At 43.0% G+C, this 22,422-nt stretch overlaps 1 protein-coding gene across 1 annotated transcript; it reads left to right on the top strand.

Annotated features, from left to right (window-relative positions):
• The first annotated feature begins 5,567 nt into the window (after positions 1 to 5,567).
• Positions 5,568 to 22,325, top strand: LOC136441350 (uncharacterized). Its single transcript, XM_066437599.1, has 16 exons — positions 5,568 to 5,816; positions 6,641 to 6,868; positions 9,210 to 9,264; positions 9,684 to 9,936; positions 16,754 to 16,910; positions 17,295 to 17,452; positions 17,766 to 17,836; positions 18,081 to 18,270; positions 18,646 to 19,834; positions 19,949 to 19,986; positions 20,107 to 20,184; positions 20,418 to 20,552; positions 20,895 to 20,977; positions 21,200 to 21,327; positions 21,626 to 21,743; positions 22,068 to 22,325. The coding sequence occupies exons 1-16, from the start codon at positions 5,727 to 5,729 to the stop codon at positions 22,196 to 22,198; spliced, it is 3,102 nt and encodes a 1,033-aa protein (XP_066293696.1). The 5' UTR covers positions 5,568 to 5,726; the 3' UTR covers positions 22,199 to 22,325.
• Positions 22,326 to 22,422: the final 97 nt, after the last annotated feature.

Raw genomic sequence — 22,422 nt, 5'->3', positions numbered from 1 at the left:
AACTTATGATGTATTGTTGTCAGCTAATCGTAATACAAAACACGCACAGACCAAGGAGTCCAACCAGAGGTGGCGAAGTGCACATTTACGAATTCTGTTTAATATCTAACTTATCGAGTATGGGTAACAATTTCAGCCAGCAATTGTTGCTTAATGTTTATAATCGTTTATGTCAATAACATTCTGTTTAATTTGCTGTTACAGGACCTGGTTACGGGGCTGAGAATGATAACAAATTGATACAAATGCATTGTGACAAAATAGTGAAAATAGCTGCAAGAATGGGATAGTGTGTGTTCTAAGTACTAGTAACATTCTTTGCTCCAGTTTCAGAATCGATTGTACAGATAATACATCATTTATTCACGACCATGGCAAAGATTTCCTGCTGAAGCTACTCTACTCACGGCAGATAGAATAAGTTCAATAAAGCGAACATTACACTAAAGTCGGGGTCTGATAAATCAGACTGAAACTACGGCGGCACGAAATTTTGAATGGGGGGGCGAGATAATCTGAGATGAAATGTCACTAAGACGAGCGCCGAAGGCGCGAGGCGTCGCGCCAAAGGCGCGACAATACTAGGGGGGTCCGGGGGTATGCTCCCCCGGGAAATTTAGAAATCTAGACCCTCTGAAATGCTATTTCCTGCATTCTGAGGGGCAAATTTTGCTGGAAGAGTAAGCTAAGTTTCATGACATCTCCATTTGTAAAAAAAAATGCAGAAGGGTTTCAGCTTGATTTTGTGGGAACGGCGCCCTCCCGACATATTTTTTTGCATGAGGAACGACATACTCCTAGAGGAAAATTTAAAATTCTTGACCCATTGAAACACTATTTCCTGAATTCTGAGGGGCAAATTTTGATGGTAAAGTAATCTAAGTTCAATGACATCTCTATATGTGAAAAAAAAATATACAGAAGGGTTTCAGCTTGAGTTTTGGGGGACGACGCCCTCCCGACATATGATTTTTCCGCCGGAGCGCGACATTGAAAACTTTAAAATTTTTGACCCATTGAAACGCTGTTTCCTGAATTTTGAGGGGCAAATTTTGCTGACAAAGTAAGCTAAAAAGGTTAATGACATCTCTATATGTGAAAAAATACAGACGGGTTTCAGCTTGAGTTTTGGGGTGCGACGCCCTCGAGCCCTCCCGACATAATTTTCGCCGGCGGCAACGTTCTCCTCCGGAAATATTTTGAAATCTTGACGCCCTCAAATTTTCCTGAATTTTGAGAGGCAAATTTTGCTGATAGATTGAACAAATACAAAAGGGTTTCAGCTTGAGCTTTGGGGGGCGACGCCGTCCCGACATATATGCCGGCGGCACAACAATCCAGGAATATGCTAACGTACGTCGAGAAAATTTTGAAATCTTGACCCGCTGAAACGCTATTTCCTGCATTTTGAGAGGCAAATTGTGCTAATAGAGTAAGCTAAGTTAAGAAAATCTCTGTTAGTGAAAAGATTCACAAGGGTTTCAGCTCGATTTGGGGGGGGGGGCGACGCCCCCCCACCATACTTTTTGGGGGGGCAGCCGCCCCCCCTGCCCCCCCTGTGCCGCCGCCACTGCATTCACCACAACAAACAAAAACTCAAACAAAATGGCGACCATGAAAATATGATGCTATCCCAGGAATCATTGCAGTTTGTACGAGCCGACTATTTCCGAAAGCATCCGAGATTTTACGACGAACATGTTTCAAAAGTAATAATCATCAATATCTTGCTGACTAACATCAAAACATACTATAGCAACACACGACAAGCGATGAGGTAAGGTAAAAAAACAATTAACAAATCAAGGAAACGAGTTTAGTCCTTTCATGATGACTCTTACCAACTCAGATGAACTTTCATGCTACATGTACTAGTAAATTGGAAAGCGTTATGAAAAATGCCGAAATCTACTACTAACTATATAGAACATTAAAAAAAACATACAAATCTACTTGCGGGATGAGTTACGGTGGGTTGAAGGCGTATAATTTACTTTTGCCTTTTTTGCCCGTTTACTGGGGGCTCTGGGGGTTGGTAGTCTCTTCTGTTTGGCTCGACGGTAGACGGGTGGTGAAGGGCGGCGTAGATCCTGAAAGATGGGTGACTGTTCCGGATCGATGGATGAGCTGACGGTGTTGGTGACCGGCGATGAGGTGACCGGCGATGAGGTGACTGGCGTGATGGGTTGAGAATAGGCGGGGGACATGGTGAACGTTGTGTTGGTAAATGCGGGGGGGGGGGGGGGGGGGGGGGTTGGTGAGGCCAGTCGAGAAAATTCGGAAAGAGAGAGGCTGTGAGAGAGGATGTTGGTGGCGGCGGGACTGCTGGCGGATTTTGTCTGTAGCGTAACGGTAGCAGGTCGCATCCCTTCCGACGTCTCCCCGGTTCTCCTCTCTCTTTAATATGGCTGTTCTGCATGAGACCTTTGAGGCTGTTGAAGTACCTGCCAGCTTTCCTGACCCTACCCCTGAATCTCCGCATTCCTCCTTCTTCCCTGCCTACTCTCTGGTCTGTGGTTTGCCTAGGTTTGCTATGAATGAAGCGAGGAAACGCAAGGACACTGACAGCTGTCGGAAAGAATCGTACGGGCATCCCAGTTTAACTCCCGGCCTATTTACCTTATTCTGTCCTCATGGAGTCTGTTTTGGGTTCGAGGTCATGCGTAGCTGTGAATCACCCCAACACCCCTTCGAGATCATCAGGACGCGGTTCAAGACGGCACCTAGAACCATCGTGTACGACAACGCCTGCCAGCTGCACAGGTATGTGATGAACAGGGATCCGCACTTCTTCAAGAAGACTCAATTTCTTGTTGACAGGTTCCACTGGAAAGGCCATGTCGGTTGCTCACTTGGGTATTGTATGGACAGCTACTCCGCTTCAGTGGACATCCGCACTATCAACTCCCAGGTCAACGAGCAAGCCAACTCCGGTCTCGCCAGGATGAAGTCACAGCTGTCGTACATGAAGCCTCCGAACTTCATGTTTCACGCTTCCTTGTTCTTGGCGGTCAGGAATATGGATGCTCGACGGAAAACCCCTGATCACTGATGCACATGAGTATCATTATATATTTTTAGCAGTTTTTTTAACAATGTTTTTCTACAATCGCTTTATTTTTAACTTACCTGACGACCTTTGTCAATTTTGTTAACATTCGGATGTTTTTGGAAATAGTCTGCTTACAAACTGCAAAGAATGCTGGGATAGCATCATATTTGCGTGGTAGCCATTTTGGATTTGAATCGACAATCATAGTGCTGACAAGAAGTTTGCAGCAAATTCACAAATAGACAAAATTGGACTAACGTTTTTTTTTGTGCTTGTCTATGTACTTTCAGCGGTATATTTTTAAAGTTCTCTTGACACTAAGAACACATACTGTCTCATTCTTGCGTCTTATCGCACTATTTTTGTCACTATAAATGCGTTAGCGATTTGTCAGCCCCGTAACCAGGTCCTGTGAAAGCAAATAAAACGGAATGTTATTGATATAACGGTGATTAACAAACCAACGATTGCTGACTACAATATATTTCAAGTTAATTTTAACAGAATGGCTAAATCGCAAGACGATCCTCGGGTCCGTGTTTCGTAAATATGCGCTTCGCTGCCACCGCTGGTTGGACATATAGTTACGTAGCTCATGATGTCAATACATTGCGGTGCGGGCTTCGCGTTGTCCCTTCCGGGTGGACGAATTCGAGATCTCGAGTTTCGCCCCCCGGTGGCGCTATGCGAGCCATGTCAGTGCCGGTTTTGTATTGCGCTTCGCGCTACCGCTTCCGCGTGGACGAATTCGAGATCTCGAGTTTAGCCCCCCGGTGGCGCTTTGCGCGCCACGAATTGCGCCTCTACGTGGCGCAATTCGTGTTTCGAATTTCGCCAATTCGTGTTCCAGAGCCTACCTCCACATTTACGTGCGGATTTCTTATCAAAAGTGCTCAAAAGCGGCACAAAAATAAGCTACATGGTGATCTTTTAGTTTCACGCGCCTACTGTAAATACTGTATATACCATAGCCCCACCCACCTCCGTCAAAACGTAGAAATGCAAAATTAAAGTATAAAGATGCAAATAGTTGACGCCTTGACGGATATGCAGTCACTCTCTCATTGGTCGAACCGCTAGTTGTGATGGACAGTCAGGATCAGTCTATTAGGGCTTGGATTTTCTACCAGTTCTCATAACACAACGACATCGTATTTTTGTTCCGTTAAAGTCAATGTGTAATGTTATAGTGTTATTGAAACTTACTATGTGTAGGAATGACTAGAAATTGGAGTTTTTGAACTCAAGTTTTAAGCCTCATAAAATGCTCTGGATGCCTTTAACAAAATGCAAGGTGTGTCTTGGAATTCTGAGAAAGCAAACAAACATACAGCTTTTTAACAACGATTAATCTTGATGTATAATTTGATGATCATTAAATTGATCCCAAATTCTGTATACATGTAACGTTGTTTGCTGCAAATAATGACGGTTCAAAAGCGCCGACTAGCTTCACAGCATCTTATTGCAGTAGTGACTCTACATACATACATGCACCACACATCCACTCTCGGTGGCTCAGCAGCGCTGAATAGCATCTTATGATATCACTGCAGTAATAATTGCATTGCAGCGCTGAAAACGTGGCACAGGCCGCCAATTGTGCGTTAAGTATTTTGATTTCCAGACAAGTATTCCTAGATTACTTCAAGACACATTTCTCCTAGGGAGCAGTTTTGCTTGTTGTACCGTACCAGGCAGGTTTCGACAGTTATGATAACCGAATTATTAGAATCTTCGAGTTTGTGACACCTCATTCGTTTGGGGCTTTGTAGTAACTCGTTCAGAAGCCCGCTTCAAATCGTCTTCTAATTCTAGTTCTAATTGATAGGACTTTTGTGGATGATATCCGCTGGACACCCCAAATTTGAAAAATCGGATTGTAAAGTTTGGTTGAATTCAACCATCGATATCTTAATACTAAGTAGCATACTCATTAGGTCTATATCTATATACCCGGTGTAGCCATTCGGTGTAACACACCAGCTTCGCAGGCACGCGGCGCCACAGCAACTGGAAATATTATACTGGACGTCCTGTCACACATAACCTATGCACTGGTCGACACACTTCTTTTTGATTAACCGGTAGCAATTTAGTACAAAGCTATTTTACCATGCTTAGCGAGTTAAGAACGTAGGAGTATGAAACATGAGAGTGCTACTGAGTCAGCCATTTCACAACAAGTTTGTTTACGAAAGGTCACGGGTTGCTTAGTGAAACAGGTCCGGGTCGCCACAGTTGAACCACCTGTATAATCACCTTAGTGGGAGGAATAACCTCTCCCAAAAAACTCAGTTTTTCAACTAAGAAACAACATTTCGATCCAAAAATTTCGCTACAAGTGTCTATTTAATCAGAAAATACCTTCGTATAGAAGAAAAGTCAAGTAGCATTTTGTTAAGCTGTAGATTATTTGGTTAAGTATAGTACTTGAAAAACGGAATGTCACATGACCCTCACGATCATGCCTGTTTTCACAGGTTCCCCCATTGCTTCATGAATAACAAAAACCGGCCCACTCCAATATCGTCCCGTGGAGTTAGGTGTCGACTACACCAGTTGTAGTATGGCGGTCACAACGGATAGTCTGATTGGAAAATTCGGCAGTTAACCGGATTAAAAATTTGTCAAAACCTGCTTGATTCTGGCCCTTAGGGTCGTGATTCTTGCCATGGCTGCTATGGAGAACTCTATGACGCCGACCAAAGTGCGATGGAAGGAGCCCTCGCCTGTCACATACGGCAAGGTGGAAGTCAAACAGGTGGGAAAAAAATTCGATCTGCATGAAACTTTTCTCTCATAACGTAAGCCCATTCATAGGTTATGGTTGTACCACATTTATTCCAGTGGCACCGACACATTTGTTGAGGGTATTTGTTTTAAAGGAGTAGTCTAGTAGCACAGAAACCGTCTGTGGTTTTTGACAGGTGACTTGCCACTGGGCTTTAGTAAGTTCGACAGGTACATGGCCGATTACACATGCGAAATCGTGCCTTGCATGTATTACTTCTCCAAGGATGCATAACTTGTGTGTGGCCTAAGGGGATAGATGTACAATTAGTCGTTGGAATGTGTAAGCAGGCACATACGATGTGAAAACATGTACCAACACCTAAGATGGCCACCACAGCTCGAATTTGCGAACTCTGTTACGGTCAGATTATCAACCACCTGTCGAGAGTTCTTGACCCCGCTGAGTTGAAAATAAATGAGTAAAAGAACGACAAAAAACCTTTTCACTCTGAACCATTTAAAGCATAGGATTTACTGTGGTAATTCCGTCAATATCTTACTTTAAATCCTCTTCACTATTCCATTGCTATGGAGTTGTCGTGTGTTTGAAAACGTATTTCGATCATTAACTCGTTTCACATTGTCTGTCAGCTACCATTATTCCAGTCTTGTAATCAAATTTGAATAAAAGCTATTTTGTCACAATTACTTAGCGAGTAACTGCATTGTGTTAATTGTCCAAGGAAGCAAACAAAACTGTTCTACTTCCGTCTGTAGTAACAGCGTTAAGCATATGTTGTGAGTTACACTAATTGTATAAGTGTTACATTATGGTTGTGGAATGTTTAACAGGTAGAGCACAACGTAGCGCCTGTAGGCTTGGAGAGGGTCCACTCGTTCGGCAGTGAGTCCGAACTAGACATCCACCTCGCCTCGTCCCGAGCCAAGCGCCCTCCAGGAGTACCTCGGGGCGTCCTGGTCAGTTCCTCCGCCGCCATGATGTCTTCTGACGGTACCATTACCCCAAGGGACATCGAGAAAGCTGTGAAAACCAGAGCGCGACCAAGAAAAGAGTTTGAGGTACGTCTATGCAAAACATGTACACAACGTCGATTTTCTTTCTCTTGACAAGTTGACTACTTGTATAAGTGTCGGGACGACATTTAGTTCTTGTTTGCGGTCCTTGTTCTAGTTGGAAGTTTTGTGTGCTTCCGTGGGTTTGTACTTTACACACGCACTCACAGACCTGACATGTTTTTGTAACACTTCGGTGCCTTGTTTAACCAGCAAACAGTTTAGGCTAAGGCGTGACTAGGTCACAACAAGCTAGTACAGTAGTAGCGATAGACATGGGAAAGGTGAGGGCAAAAAGCACACAAAGAGATTCCCTTAAGTCCGTTGTGGGCCAAAATATCACACGAGGCTTAGAATAAGGGAAAGCAAAATATCACTTAGGTACTAGTATTCCTATTTTACACATAAAAGTAACGATGTTATTGCATTCTCAAGAACTATTCCAGAAACGCACAAGTGTTGTTTTTTTTTATTGCGGTTACAATACTAAAATAGATGTGTAGCATTTCTATGGATGTTCGTTACTGATGCTATGTAATATATATCAGGTGGTCTGGTTCTCAAACGAGTATACTCTCTTTGTTTTTGTGGCCTAGATCTACCCCGATAACCTGTATCTAAATGGAGTTGTGATTGTTTAATGGAGCCCGTGATCTGTTTGACCAGGATAGATTAGAAATAGAAGCTTGTCCGACAGAAGAAAAGCATCTCTGTATATATCAAAGCAGGCGCCCCTTAATGGAGATATTTAGTAGTTTATTTACAAAACATGGAAAAGAAAACATCTTCATTGAGACCACCGTAACATCTGAGTCCATTTCAAGGACAATACGCCTGTCAAAAACCTACATTCCTTCATCTAATGGGTGTTTCAACCATATTTCAAGACAACGTAGTTCGTATTGAGAATGGAATAGCATTAAGTTTGCTGTTCATTTTTTTGGTGCCTGGATGAGTTTTACATGTCGTTCAACGTTGAAGATCGTTGACGACCAACACAATGAAGTCACATACACTGGTATTGAACAACACGTCCTTACAATTAGCAGTACTGGTCCATTACCACTGTTGACAAATTAGCCAAGCCCCTCATTTTTGACGACCCCATACTTTACGAGGAACATTTTCTATCGTTTACGAGCATCTCAATTCCTTCTTTCGAGCATAATTGTACCCGACTTTTTGTCAGAAGAAACAGAAGTTATCATACTAACGCTCTATGTATTCAAATTGTTGACTACGAGAATTTGAAAGCATTAACTTGGAGATGTATATTCTTTCACGGTTTTGAACCCCCTACGAAGACGTATCATTACCTAAGGGCAGTCACCACGACTGTCACGCGTTAGAATTTTTTGTTCTGCTACCTTCTGGGTTCAGTGCAAAGTCTGAAATGAAACAGGTGCAGCTGACGTAAAGAGACATATCATATGGCGTCTGCTTACAACTTCAGCTATGCAAGACTGTGTAGTGTGAAACTTTGTCGCGTGTGTGCTACGGTTGGTACGAAGAGACGCTAAAAGCGTCTTGTGAACTCAAATTAGGGTGTGTTTAGAGATTTAGTCTTTCAGATATCACAAAGCCCAAAGATCCTAACTCGTGCAGTCTTTTGTTTGCCTGTGCTGCTCTCCAAGGCAACACTAAGGCACGTTAATGTCACCTTTGTCGCTGTACGTGTGTACACAAAGATTACGCCAGTCTAATGTTCCTGGCTTCACGTGTATTGTAAATGCCTTAGCAACTAGATTTTTGTACACACCAGATATATGATAAGCATATCGTATTGGTCACCTATATGACAGGTTTATCATATAACTATTTACATTTTGTTAAGAAGCAGCTCCTCAAACTTGACAGTATTTGTGTAGTGGCAGGGGGTCGTGGGGGTATTGAGACTACCTACAATAATTTTTAACTGGTTTCCATACAGATTTGTGAACTGTTGTGAGCTGTAGATCTGACAGTAGAGGGTTAGAATCACACGACTCATAAAACATAAAACCTCGAGACAGAAACACGCAAACTAACTTGTGTTTTTTTATGAACATTTTATGAAAGAGAGTTATAATAAATCGGAATAAGGAATATTTTCATTTTTACATTTTTATTTGCTGTTTATTTGCATTTTAGATACACATAAGCTTTCCATGCTATGGTACTATGCCTACAATACCGACATTTGATTAGGTTAGCATCGTGTGTAGTTGAACATGCCTGCCGTTGAAAAATTACAAATGCACCACCCTATCACATAGATCAACCCCAAGCAGGGCAATCTATAATTATTAAACCGCTACTCAAACAAGTACTTAGTATGTTTGACAACTGTGTACTCCACCTGTTTCAGGGCACACCGTTCTTAAGTATAGACAACATATCTCCTGGGACAGTGCTAGCGAGAGGTAAGGTTTTAAAGTCTTCTTCTTTTTAGTCTTAATACATATGACATCTATTTATTGGAGAACAGCAGCCTTTGATGTATCGTAGGTGCAAGTCAAATAACAGGTTTGTTTGTAGTTTGATCTCAGTAGCATAATGGGTCTACGGGGTACAATAAAACGTCACCAGAAACTCTCTTTTGTTTGCTTTGTGGGAGTGTGTAATTTTTCAAGCTGGTATCACAAGAGTTGCCAACGGTTTGAGTAAACATTGAGTTACAGCATTTGTATATATACAGTTAAAACATGAAAGGTACGATGGTAAAAGTACTTAGATACTACATTTCCTCATCACTCCAGCAGCTAGTAAATGTTATTCGTCTTACTCGCCCTTTTTCAATGTTTTTACTTGTTCTTATTTTTTATAATACTTTTTATAATAGCCGAAAAGGAAGCAGCGAAGAGGAAAAATCGGAAACTGAGGAACGCGCTCCACTCCTACGGCCAGCGCATACCATCTTCCCTGGGGGAGGCTCTGGAGGCAAGCTTCGGCATCCCTCCGCCGCCTCCCTCCTCCCCCCGGATGGCGAATGGTTGGGGCCAAAGAAGCCGATCTCCAATGAGGAAAGAGAGTGCGCCGAGGGCGAAGACTCCCGCTGGGTCGAAGAGACAGAGCCCTTCTAAACCTGACCGCATGTAAGTAGCGAACACTTTAAACACAGTGTAGGATTAAGAAACAAGAGGTTCTTGAGTTATGCTGACTATAGTAGTCCGGAAACACAAACACACAGACAGACACACACACACACACACACAGGCACACACACAGACACACACACACACACACACACACACACACACACACACACACACACAGACACACACACACACACACACACACACACACACACACACACACACACACAAAACAATATCTCCATTTTTTATGGGGATAACAACGACAAGTACTTAGATTTTGTGTCTCATTCGAAACAATACGAATGCAAAGTCTCATGACCTCATACCTTCGCCAAATGATATTACTAGTAACCTTTTCCAATGACGTATCATAAATGTTTCTCGTTGCTTATGTAAATAAAGTCCTCATTTGCATAATTATATTGCATCAGTTGATCATCTTCTCTACCCAAATAACACACATTGTTCAAAGCATGAAAGTCATATCTTAGCGAATAGCAGATTTCCCAACAAATATGGTAAATGAGGCACTCATTTGCATGATTTATGTCTCATAATGTCAACATATACCTAACTTCCAAATGCCGCAAGAATGGAATTCCTAACATTGACTTCTATGGAATATCTCTCCACCCCCTTAAAATCATAACAACAATATTTGTTAAGTGTGTAATAGATGGTATCGATATATCAACCGTGGCTAAAAACGACGCCAGATAGATGTAGAAAACTTATAGAAGCCATTTGATATTTCGCGACACCTGAATCAGGTATAAAGAATTCAGCTCCGCTGGTGTACCAATTCAAGGAGCCCGGCTTATCAAACTGCCGGGTTATGAGCCATGGGGGCCGGTACTTAGCCTGTTACTTCCCGCCCTTATTTTGTAGGCCAATCCCAGATTACCTGGCTAGACTGTGCAAAACCCCTTTGCCTCTACCGAAAGGCTTCGCCCAATTTTGTAGACATAAAAGAAATATCTAATCTCTTGGTTTGGAAGGCAATCTAAGATTTTTGGCTACGCGTCAGGGTCAGGACATCATGCATTAGCTTTGGAAGTATCGTTTAAGTCTGAGGATCAATTTCTGGCCAAGATTGGTTTCTGTTTGACAATTATGCTCTGTTTCCTATGAGCAAGGTTATGGGCTAATCTGGGATTCTTGTAACGTTGGGTAACCTAAATTCGCGGGGTACTTAAATTCGGGATTTTTCGAAAACGGGGTATTTAGGGATATGTGCTAGATGCAACATAAGTAATACCGCTAGAAATGCAAACCTGACAGACTTACGTATTCAGAACACTGTCTGAAAAGCTTCGATAAGCATGGATTATAAGGCGACGAGGTCAAAAACTCTCCGTCCCTTATTGGAACAGTCTGAGGACTTCGTGGGAGACTTAAACAACATGGTTGTCGGCTGGTTTATAAGAAAAATGTCACATCCGATTCCTGCTCAACACAATTATTTACAAGACAACTTATTACAATCTCTTTTGCTAACCTGCAACTGGATTCTAAGTGTGATCAATCATCAAAACTCCTCTCTGTTGATATAACCTACGGCACGTGTATTTTCCCGCCGCCATATTGTTAACCAGAATCCTGTTGTCAAGCAGACGACAAAGGTTTGTGGGGAACACTTTTTTGTCTAAATGCTGCGTGTGATAGTGGACTGAGGAAGATATTTTCCTCAAAGTTTGCTCCTAACACAACAAGGAACACATGGACATAGTAGTATTACCATTGCTACGGCATCCAGCTAACTTCCCATGAATAATGTAACGTTACACGTTGCCCGATGATGACGATGGGCCGACTTTGAGTGAAGTTCTACCGACTCAACACACGGGTTGTTCCCGAACTGGCCTGATGTGTGCGGTACGGCCGTTTTTTCGTGTATTTTTTTTACTTGGACACGTCTATATCCATAGCACTCTCCTCAAGCCAAGGATGGAACGAATAGCTGCTGTATAAAATGTGATTAGCGGTAAGATATTCAAGACGAATCTTCTCTCCCGAATTAATGTGCCCCCCTGTCCGCAGCACCGTAATTGTGCGTGCGGCGGACGGTAGTTTCAAGTTGAAATATTATGGTGTCAGCACGACTAGAGACAAAATCTACCATATATATGATTAGTGCAAAGATAGTACATGATACTGACAGAATTATAGAAAAAAAGGATGGTTTATTGTTCTGCTAGATTGATTTCAGTCAACCATTATCGGAAAAATCACGAATTTATGTTACCCAACGTTAATCCAGAACCAGGCTTTAATATGTGATTACAGATTAAAGATCTACATGGAAAAGTATATTATTTCCTTGGTAAAGACATGAAAAAACGATGATAGACAAGCAAATAATAGACATTAGCCGTGATATTTCCGCTACGAGGATTTTTATTCCACGTTCATTTTGTTCTTCCTGTTTCGACACAGAATGTGCCTTCTTTTTTTAAACATTTAACATTCAACTTTTATGAATTACATTTACACAAACTACGTTTTTCAGTGTATTGAAATATTCTGAGATAGTGGTATCATTGAATGCAGAGTGCACTTCTACACTTGGCTGAGTAAAAATATTATTTTTACATAAGTGTATAATTATATTAATCCTATAGTCATATCTCGTGAATATTATGTTATTTGTGATTGCAAATCAAGATTCCAGAAAGCCTATAGCGTACCCCGGCTCTTATAGGGTTAGTTTTGATACAAGTCTTCAGAAACTGACACAGAGGCCTCTTGGTCATGGCCAGTTCCGTACATAGCTGGAACCGAGTGCTCGTCGCCTGTTTGTGTCACGGTAGAAACGTTGCCTTCGTACAGTTGATTATCAGTTGCTGCTGATGTGTAGAAGGTGACAGGGCCATCACCATCGATGTCTTCACTTGGAATATTCAAGTACTAATGCGGAAGGGATGTTGGTCTTGGTGCGCGGTCAGTTGCTGTCCTATGGAGAGACGCAGCGATTGGAAGCGACGCCGGTCGTCGGGGGCTTCCAACGGTGTTGGCGTCTGAGATTTCCCTATAGTGGACCTCGTCAAGTTCTTGTGGTGTCGGCTGGCGCGTGGAGTTCACGAGGGCGTCCGGAATTTCCCAATAGTGTGGGGCGTCGATTTCTTCCGAATTTGATTGGCGGGCGGAGTTAATTGGATTGTCCGGGATTTCCCAATAATGGGGAGCGTCGAGTTCTCCCGGTGTTAGTCGGCGAGGGCAATCTACGAGAGCGTCCGGAATTTCCCAATAGTGCGGGGCGTCGAATGACGTCGCTCTCGGTCGATGCGGCGCCCCAAGGGTGCCTGTTCTGTTTTGATTTGTACAGTTGTGCACCGAATATCGCCGTTGGAGATGCGTGCTTCTGTGCATCCTGTCAAAGATTCGCAAGTCCTGAAGTGCTACAACTGGGGGCGACGACGATCTTGCTCTTTGATTCATATTTTTCGATACAGTCATAGTCGATTGAACTTGCCTACGGTTGTCTACACCGTTGCTATGGAGACGAGGATTTCTGTTTCGTACAATGAAACGTCGTCTTCTGTAAGCGTAGGCCAAGCCTAGTTGGCCTAGGAAGAACACTCCCACACCGACCGATGCCAAGATTATTTTCATAATGATCTGTTGTTTTCCTGACGTTTCGTTTGGTGCGCCTGTTCTTTGAAATACTGTGGTTCGTGTGGTTGCGTCTTTTAGATGAACCATGTTTACCTCAGAGGAGTTATACTTTACTGTATTGTACGAGTTGTTGTTGTTAACTTGGTTTTCCGAGCACATTTCGCCAGAGGCACTCTGTGTGTACGTGGTATCGACTTCAAACAAAGAGAAGGATGCTTTATCTGGGGCAAGCGAAAGACAAGTCACGTTCAGTTTTTCTGGATCTTGAGCGGCCTTGTTTTCGTCTATGGTTCCATCTAAAGTCTTGTTTCCCGTTTCTAGTGATTGCTCATCGAATACTAGCGCCACATTTTCTTTCGTAAGACTCCCGTAGGTCTCGATATCTACAGTTACAAGCCAAATGTTAAGACGATGGCTCAAATGCAACTTAATGCCTTTTTTGTGCTTCCAAGCAAGTAAACACTGCTCTTTGGGGGATGTCCCTGCTTTAGCCACAACAACAACTAAAGGTGACACGGCCATTGCTGTCTTTAAGGGTGTCACTGATTTAGACAATACCCAACTAGGGGAAGCGTTAAAGCTGTCATATTTGGATCCCTCCTCCGTCCATTTTACCTGGTATTCGTTCTCGTGGCTATGACGTAAACTGATAAAGCAGCCCTCGATAACAGCAGTTATATCTAATTTTTGAGGAATTTTCTGAAGACTGAAACTCCACTGTTTTGTAACATCAGCGCCGCCATTGGTATGTGAGAGTTTTACAATCAAAATTGCGCGGTTGTCAAATATCTCAGCACTGAGACATGCACGTACCAACCTGTTCCTACTCAAATCTAAGACTCTGAGCTGATTAAAAGACTGAAAAGTTCTGGCAGGGATTGTTGCAATGTGATTTGACCCAAAATAAGTCCCCTTAGCATATCAAGTCCAAGAAAACTAGATTGATCTACATACGTTAGCTGGTTACTCCAAAGTATCAACTCGCGAAGACTACGGAGGTCTTGAAAACAACCTGATTCTAGGTGTGCAATTTTGTTGTGCGAGAGAGACAGGATAAGAAGATGACCTAAACCACCAGGTAAACCTGTAAACCAGCTGGTTTCTACGCAAGTCAGGTTATTGAAATCCAAATGCAACTCCTCCAATGCGGAAAGGTTTGCGAAGGCGTTCCTTTCCAAGTCCGTAATGTCGGTATCAACGAGAGCGAGGAAGCGCAAATTTGTCGGCTCGGGTATGGATAACTTTGTCGCCGACAGAACACCAAGTGGAACGCCTCTGACGCCTACCCAGTGGTATGGGAAACATGAAGCACCAGGGATGGGGGAAATACGGTCGCAGGTGATACAAGGATGGTTGACGTTTCTAGTCTTAAACCAGCTCCCGTAAAACTGTAGACGACCGTCTGAGCAGCTGACCCAGCGACATTGGGGGGAACAGGAATCCCTCGCGGCGGCGGATTGCAAGAGACTTATTAACAGCCATACCTTCAGAGCGATAAGGCGACGTTCCATAGTGCTTTGTCGATTTCGGTGCGTATCTCTAAGACTTGTAGCATACGCAGCTTTCTACGTACAGTTTGTCGAAGAACGCTGTGGCCCAAATGTCGGAAATAGAGCTTGCTGGTGTGCGCCGTTTGTTTCTTCAGCGTCGGACTAACGAATTGTCACGCGACAAGTCTCTCTTTAAAGGCGGACGAGTTGAATAATTATATCTTATATAAGTTTTTTTTTTCTTCCCGAGCCTCACGTGGAAATTTAATTCCGTCAGTGTGTGGCGTCAAAAAATAGGCCAGCTGCCAGACATAAATTGTTATGAGATGAAAACAACAGGATTGCTTCCCGAAAATGGGTTCAATCAGTCTGTATAAGGGGAATTGTTAGGAAACATTAGTGAAAAGCACAGTGTTCGTAAATTGTATGTATGTATGTATCTTTCTGTCATTTTTAGATCATGCAGGTGAAAACAATAGCAAAACTACAGACAGCACCTTGACAGCTGTCCCAAAATGCCGATAGATTGTGTCCAACATTGGCATTTTCTTGGATCAGCCACGAACACACACACACAAGTGCTGCATTTCCTTTGCTCCACATCAACGTTATCAGACGGTCAAATTGCAAATCTCAAACTGCTACGTACGGGAAATCTTTATATCTTCTGGAGGCTTCCGCATAAGATTCCGATTTAAATTTCCCCACTCATTGACCCGTGTACGCTTTTCTGTGACAAACATGTGCACAGAAACCTTGCGCTCAGCTGCATCCTGGTGGCAGGACTGCTACTTCTTGAGGCCAGAATAAAGATCTTATACCTTCACTAAATGAGGTTAACGTTTTTGAGGGACGTATCAAAAATCATGAATCATTGATTATGCAAATAAGGTGCTCATTTGCATAAATTGTATCAGTTGATCATCGTCTCTACTCAAATAATACAAGCTGTTTAAAGTATACTAAATGATACTCCCGAGTTATCGTGTTCACTACAGACAGACAGACAGACAGACAGACAGACAGACAGACAGACTGACTGACAGACAGACTGACAGACAGACAGACAGACTGACTGACTGACAGACAGACTGACAGACAGACAGACAGACTGACTGACTGACTGACTGACAGGCAGACAGACAGACAGACAGACAGACAGACTGACTGACAGACAGACTGACAGACAGACAGACAGACTGACTGACTGACTGACTGACAGACTGACAGACAGACAGGCAGACAGGCAGACAGACAGGCAGACAGGCAGACAGGCAGACAGACAGACAGGCAGACAGACAGACAGACAGACAGACAGACAGACAGACAGACAGACAGACAGACAGACAGACAGACAGACGTGTCCGAAAACATAATCCTCTTGGCGAAGGTGCCAATGGTATAAAGAAGGCCCCGCCTTTGATGCGTCGCCAAGAAAATCAATATACAAACTAAATGGCCTAGATATGCATGGTACAACAGTTTTCTATTGCCACTTATAGTGATAGTTGATCAGTTCTACAATACTTGTGATACTTACACACATCAGAATGGCAAAACGAAAGAAAGCACATTGGATGCACTGACGCGACTATTCTACAATATGTTTGCACCTGATCTGACATAACCGTACTCTTGTTCAACCGAAATTAAGAACTATTTGCTTCAGGTGAAATTCATGAACTGTCATCGTCTGTTTACACCTGCAGGGCGTCAGGTGTGTCCAGAGCGTCCACCAGATGTACCAGTGTGATGTCCGGACAGCACGTGGTCTACCGGTCACCCAACTCCAACCCCAGGAAACCTCCACACAACATCAAGGCACCCTTCAAACAGGGGCCTCTTCCAGACATAGAAAGTTTGCAAGTAAGAATATTTTGTGATGTCTGTTTATAAGATTAAAGCGTCCAAATCAACACGTTCAGACATAAAAGCAGCAATGATTATTGTGTATAAGATATACGGCTGTTTGTGACCAAGAGTCAATCCCTAATATGCGCCCTATTTTTTGCCATATCCGCATATCAGTCAAGCCTGGTGTCACAACTGTGGTTTTGGAGACCAATATTGAAAGAACGAAAGACCTATATTGTACGTTTAAAAATGCTCTTCAGTACAAGCTAGGTACAGGTCAAGCACATTTAGTGATGTAAGAATGTGGCATCTTACTACATCTACGAAGGCCAATGCATACTAGTACTGTATGTACAGGTTAAATATCTAAATGTGCTGTGATTGTTTGGTCGCAAGACTTCTCCTTGTGCACCGCCCATGCAGGAGCGCCCCCTGTCGCCAAGCGAGGAACTGAAGGAGTGCACAGCTCGCGGTGTCCATCGGGTGAAGAAGGCTCTACTCCGGGAGCCGTCACCGGAACCTGTCCGTAGCGGAGGGAGGTTGCTGAAAGCCAAGTACGAAACATAGTTTGTGTCTTTAGAGTGCTAAAGCTGTACATTATCAGATACTAGTAGCCCCGTCTCCTGCCACAAAATCTTCTGTACCATCAAATGTACCTTGGTATATTCAGAACATGTCATTTCAGAGGAGTCGATGATCTTGGACTTAATATGAACATTTATTCAAATCCTAGCAGGCCAGCACTCTAAAAAGACTAGCGTGCTGCAGATGAACCAAGTTGCCAGTTACCGTTACTCAAACGATAAAAACCAACTGCACATACAGAATACCTACACAATCTAACACAATCCAACATTCTTATTTCAGGTTAAAGCCGTTGTATCCTGTTGCGCAGTTACGCGGACCAACCATTGGTCAATGTAGGGGTGTACTAGCAGGTAAGTCAAGGGCATTTTCGTACACCGTGATGAAGACGTATCTCAGATTTTGTCTTTGGAATAAACAATAAACGTGTTTCGCTATTTGAGACTTTAACTTTATTGTATTGGACATTCAGATCATGCATATGTGATAATGTAAGGTCTTCTCTAAAAGCACCACCTTTGCACAAAATACACGGTGGCAAAGACACCTTTACATGAAGCATGATTGACACCTTTTGCAATTTTTCTGGACTCCCAGAGCGATATGAACAAGAAGAGACCATGGGGAAGCTGAAGTCCAGGAAGGCGGAACTTCTTGAGCAGCTGCGAGCCCGGCAGCTGATACCGGAGTCCGTCCACCTGACGTCTGAAGCCTCGGAGGTCACGGACTCAGAAGAAGACGAAGAGGAAGATGACAAGGACGACGACGAGGAAGCTGTCAAACAACTGTACGTCATTTTCTGTGATTCTTCTCCATGAATTATGGATTCATTACCATTTGACACATGGTATGATGTGATCTTTTGTTGTCTGTCGTCTATTGTGGTCTGATAACACCGTGCAATGTACTCAGACTGGCCAGTGTCCACTGAGTATGTTAAATAATCAGTCAAGATGATCATTCTTGACCTTTGTTATGGCTATCATATGAGACGGTGTAATCTAATTGTACTCTGTGATTCTTAAGTCTTTGCCCTCAGATATGTATGTATCCGGCTTTTCAGCAAGTATCTGTATCTGTAATAGATAAGAATAACATGTGATCCTTAAGCCTCTGTACCAAACATTATAACCCATGACGAAGATATTGTTTCTTCACCCAGGGACGACTTTCATGACTCTGATGATGAAGAGGATGATGCAGAAGATGACGATGATGATGATGACATCGGACCCAGCGGCCATCCTCCCACCACGCCCCCTCCACCGTGTAGTCCAACTGACGAGGCCGCTGACTTCGACTTCCCAACCGTCAACGGTGTTCAACAAACCGACGAGACAAAAACTGATGAAGACGAGGAAAAGCCTGACAGTGGAAAAGAAAACAGGAAAAAGCCACCAAAGAAGGACCGATGCAAAGAGAACAATGAAAAGAAAGACAGAAGGAAAGACGACGATGAAGAAGATGACAGAGGAGGTAGCGGTAGAAAAAAATCAGGAGGTCCTCAAGTTACTCGCACGGGTCCAAACTCTGTAGCACGTAAAGAAAGTACTTCAACAAAACCTAGTAATGCTGCTAACGATGGTGGCAAACAGACGAAGACTAGGAAACAGTCACGCGGGAAAAAGTTCCACGGCCCCGTGTCGTCCAAAGCAAGCAAACGGAGCCCGAGAAACCCCAAAAGTGTAGGCATGGCATGGGAGCTGAAGAGAATACGGCAGCTGAAATGCGGCATCTGTGGAACCTTCACGTACAATATGGTAGACTTTGGAGAAACTACAGGGTATTGTATTTGTGAGAAATGCCACGAAAATAATGGCCAACCAGTGACTCATGTTGAGGAGCCAAGGGAAGATACTAAACGTAAGAAGAGGAGGGTGAGATTTGTAGACGACAAGCCAAATCCTGAACTAGAAGTCATGAAGGACAAGTGGAGTCGACTAGACGAGGACATCATGAAATCCCTACAAACACTAACATCCCTCAAGTGTTATAGAGACAGTGGTGAACAGATACAAAGACACGAGGATGACAATGATGGGTCGAAAGACACGTGCAATATCAGTAGCGAAGAGGAGTCAGACGAGGAATATTTCTCTGCGGATTCAGATTTCGAGGACGAACAAGGGTACGACAGACCCAGAATGGCAATGCCAGACCTAGCAGAGTTCAAGGACACGAAAGTTGAAGGAAGTGACAGTGGGCAAGGAAGTGACGTATCGTCTGAGCAAGGCACGATGGGAAGTGAAGCCGGAAGTGACGTAGGACAAGTTGACATGAAGGTGGAGTACACTGTAAAACAAAAGAAAAGACCCAAAACGTCAAACGTCCGAGCTCAAGATGTAGAAATGGTAAGTGCATTATAGAATGATGTTATCTATTTCTTTATCACTATTTCTACACTTGACACAACTATTAAAGCAGTCGCACAACATTCCCCCTCCTGACTTTTATTTTCCTTTCAGATCTGCAAAGAAGTCAGGAAGCTGCTGGCCAATGCATGGTAAATATATGTTTGTCAATTTTTGTTTTCTTATTAAAGTTTTTTACACCGCATGTTTTTGACTTGCATTCGTAGCGGATCAGGATTTTCTAACAGTGAAATCTTTCCCTTTCTCAATAGGGGGCAGGAAACACCGAAGAACTTGGAAGAGACTCCGCCCAAACCCAGGACAAAGACAGCCACGGCGCTAAAGGACAAGTAAGTATACGTAGTACAGCGTAATCTTGGAACCAACACTGTCTGAATCAATCACTCGGATCATATTCACTTAACGTTAGTTCTTAATTTTACCTTCTGTCATTCTTTCTTTCTTTCCTACCTTTCTATCCATTTCTATCTATGAAAATACGTATCGATAGATTAAAGGTCGTTTCAAGAAAGTTTCAACATAATGAAGAGTTATCATGTGCAATTTTTTATGCCTTTTCCAGACCTGTGCCGATGGCCCAGCCACCACGTGTAGTCCCAGCCGCGACGTTCCCTCCTCTGTGTTTCCAGATCAACGCCCTCCCCCCACCCGGTCACCTGTTCTACTTCGCATATGGAGCTGACATGAACCCCGACAGGTGAGTAGCTGTTCTTGTATCCTGAAATAGCGCCACCTAGAGAGCCAATGATACACTGCACCGCATTAGTACCCCACACACCTTACAATGATTTTTTGACAGACAGACAAACAAAGAAATCATCAATGCATTTGAAATCATCAGTGCATTTGAAATTTGGATGTGGTACATAGCCCGTCGAATTCAGAAAGTGAAGATTTACAGAAAATATACGTTCATTTACATACCACTTCTTGCACGCATTGAGCTGGTTAAGGACATATGTGGATATAGTCAGCTTTCGTTTTCAATTCTAGTGGCGGTTCATTGATATTGATAATATATTGACATATCATTTTACAGAATGGCCACGTACCTCGGAAGCGAGATCGAGGAAAGGCGATGGGGTCTTCTCTATGGATTTGATATCTTGTTCAACAAGAAAGGTAAGAAAATCTATGAAAATACGTCATGAATGTTCAATGTTTTGCAATTATTGTCCAGTTTGTTTTAACGTTAGATATGCTGTTGCCGATTACAGGAAACAAGTACACGAATAGACCTTTCATATAGCCCAGCCCTTTGTAGATTATTATGGCATTATACATGTATGCTGGCACTTCTAATTTTTAGATTTGACTAATGTCGATGTACCTTCTGCGTACTAGGTTTTGACAGAGCTGCCGGCAGCTTTCCCAACATCGAGTTTAACCCTTTGCGGTCTGTGGAAGGATGTGTGTACGTCATGACACAGGACCAACTCAGCGTTCTGGACAGCCATATGGGCTATCCACAGGTATGTTCAACTTCTCACTATAGAAAAACAATGAGACTTCAATGGTCCTTTGCCTGGTTGAAGTTGTGCTTTTCGAGAGAAGAGAGATTTAGAAACATCCTGTGGTATTTGTTTGTCACGCAAGCTTATGATAATCAAATGTCGTACAACTGTAGACTGGAAGATGAATAACTTGCATGTTAACCGTGGTGGTTTTCAATATGTGTTTTTGTTGACGTCTCACTGTAATGGCACTAGGAAAATTGCTCCATATACAGAGAGTTCACTGAACTGACATGTTTCTGTTTGTTGTCTCCAGCATTACGCCAAGGCAGTCCTGCCTGTGTGGGTGTCTAACTGTGCGGACCCGACCGCCCTGGGAGTCGCCCAGTACTGCGTTCCTGCTGTCATGTACATAGCCCAGGACGAATGGACAGGTATGGGACTGATTTCATCTTTTTAACAGTTAGATACCTCATCCCATGTCGTCTCATCTATCCCTTGATCGAACTATTTGACCGTTTGGGCACTGCAGAAGATCTGACAGTTTTCTTCAATTCACCTTTCTCGTTTTTTTTGTTTAGATATATATGTTGAACTATCTTTAATGCCTTTAAAGTATCAGACGCACTTTGTCTTTTCCGTTAATGCAGTGATAACATACTCACGTTTGTTTCACTGTTGCACCATAGACCATGTATTTGATCAAGAATAAATTGTCATGAAATGAAAAAAATATGTGTCTATTGTTGAATTTCCAGAGGAGACCTTGACGACCGACTGCAGCTACAGTGTGGGACAGTGTCTCCAGGGCGGGGACCTGCTGACACCTGGCTACATCAGACACCTGGAACAGCTACAGGCGCCACGTGTCGCAGCATCTGTAGCTTAGAACGTACTGCCTAGATTTCCAAATTCGTTCTTCATACAGACTTTGTCGTTGGGTTTGTTAGGGCACGTTTTGCTGTAGCATTTTTTACATGAGGACTGAGGACTTGAGATCTATGTCGTGTACGTCAAAACTACAAAGTGGCATGACAGTTGTTCTTAAATACCATATCTTAGTAAGCAACATAAGTTATTAAAACATGAGAACCATTGCGATTTGAGAGCAGT

The sequence above is a fragment of the Branchiostoma lanceolatum genome, chromosome 9, assembly GCF_035083965.1.
Source record: "Branchiostoma lanceolatum isolate klBraLanc5 chromosome 9, klBraLanc5.hap2, whole genome shotgun sequence".
In the NCBI taxonomy this organism is placed as follows: Eukaryota; Metazoa; Chordata; class Leptocardii; order Amphioxiformes; family Branchiostomatidae; genus Branchiostoma; species Branchiostoma lanceolatum.
The sequence above is the reverse complement of the archived record's forward strand: the minus strand, read 5'-3'. Positions and strand labels throughout refer to the sequence as shown.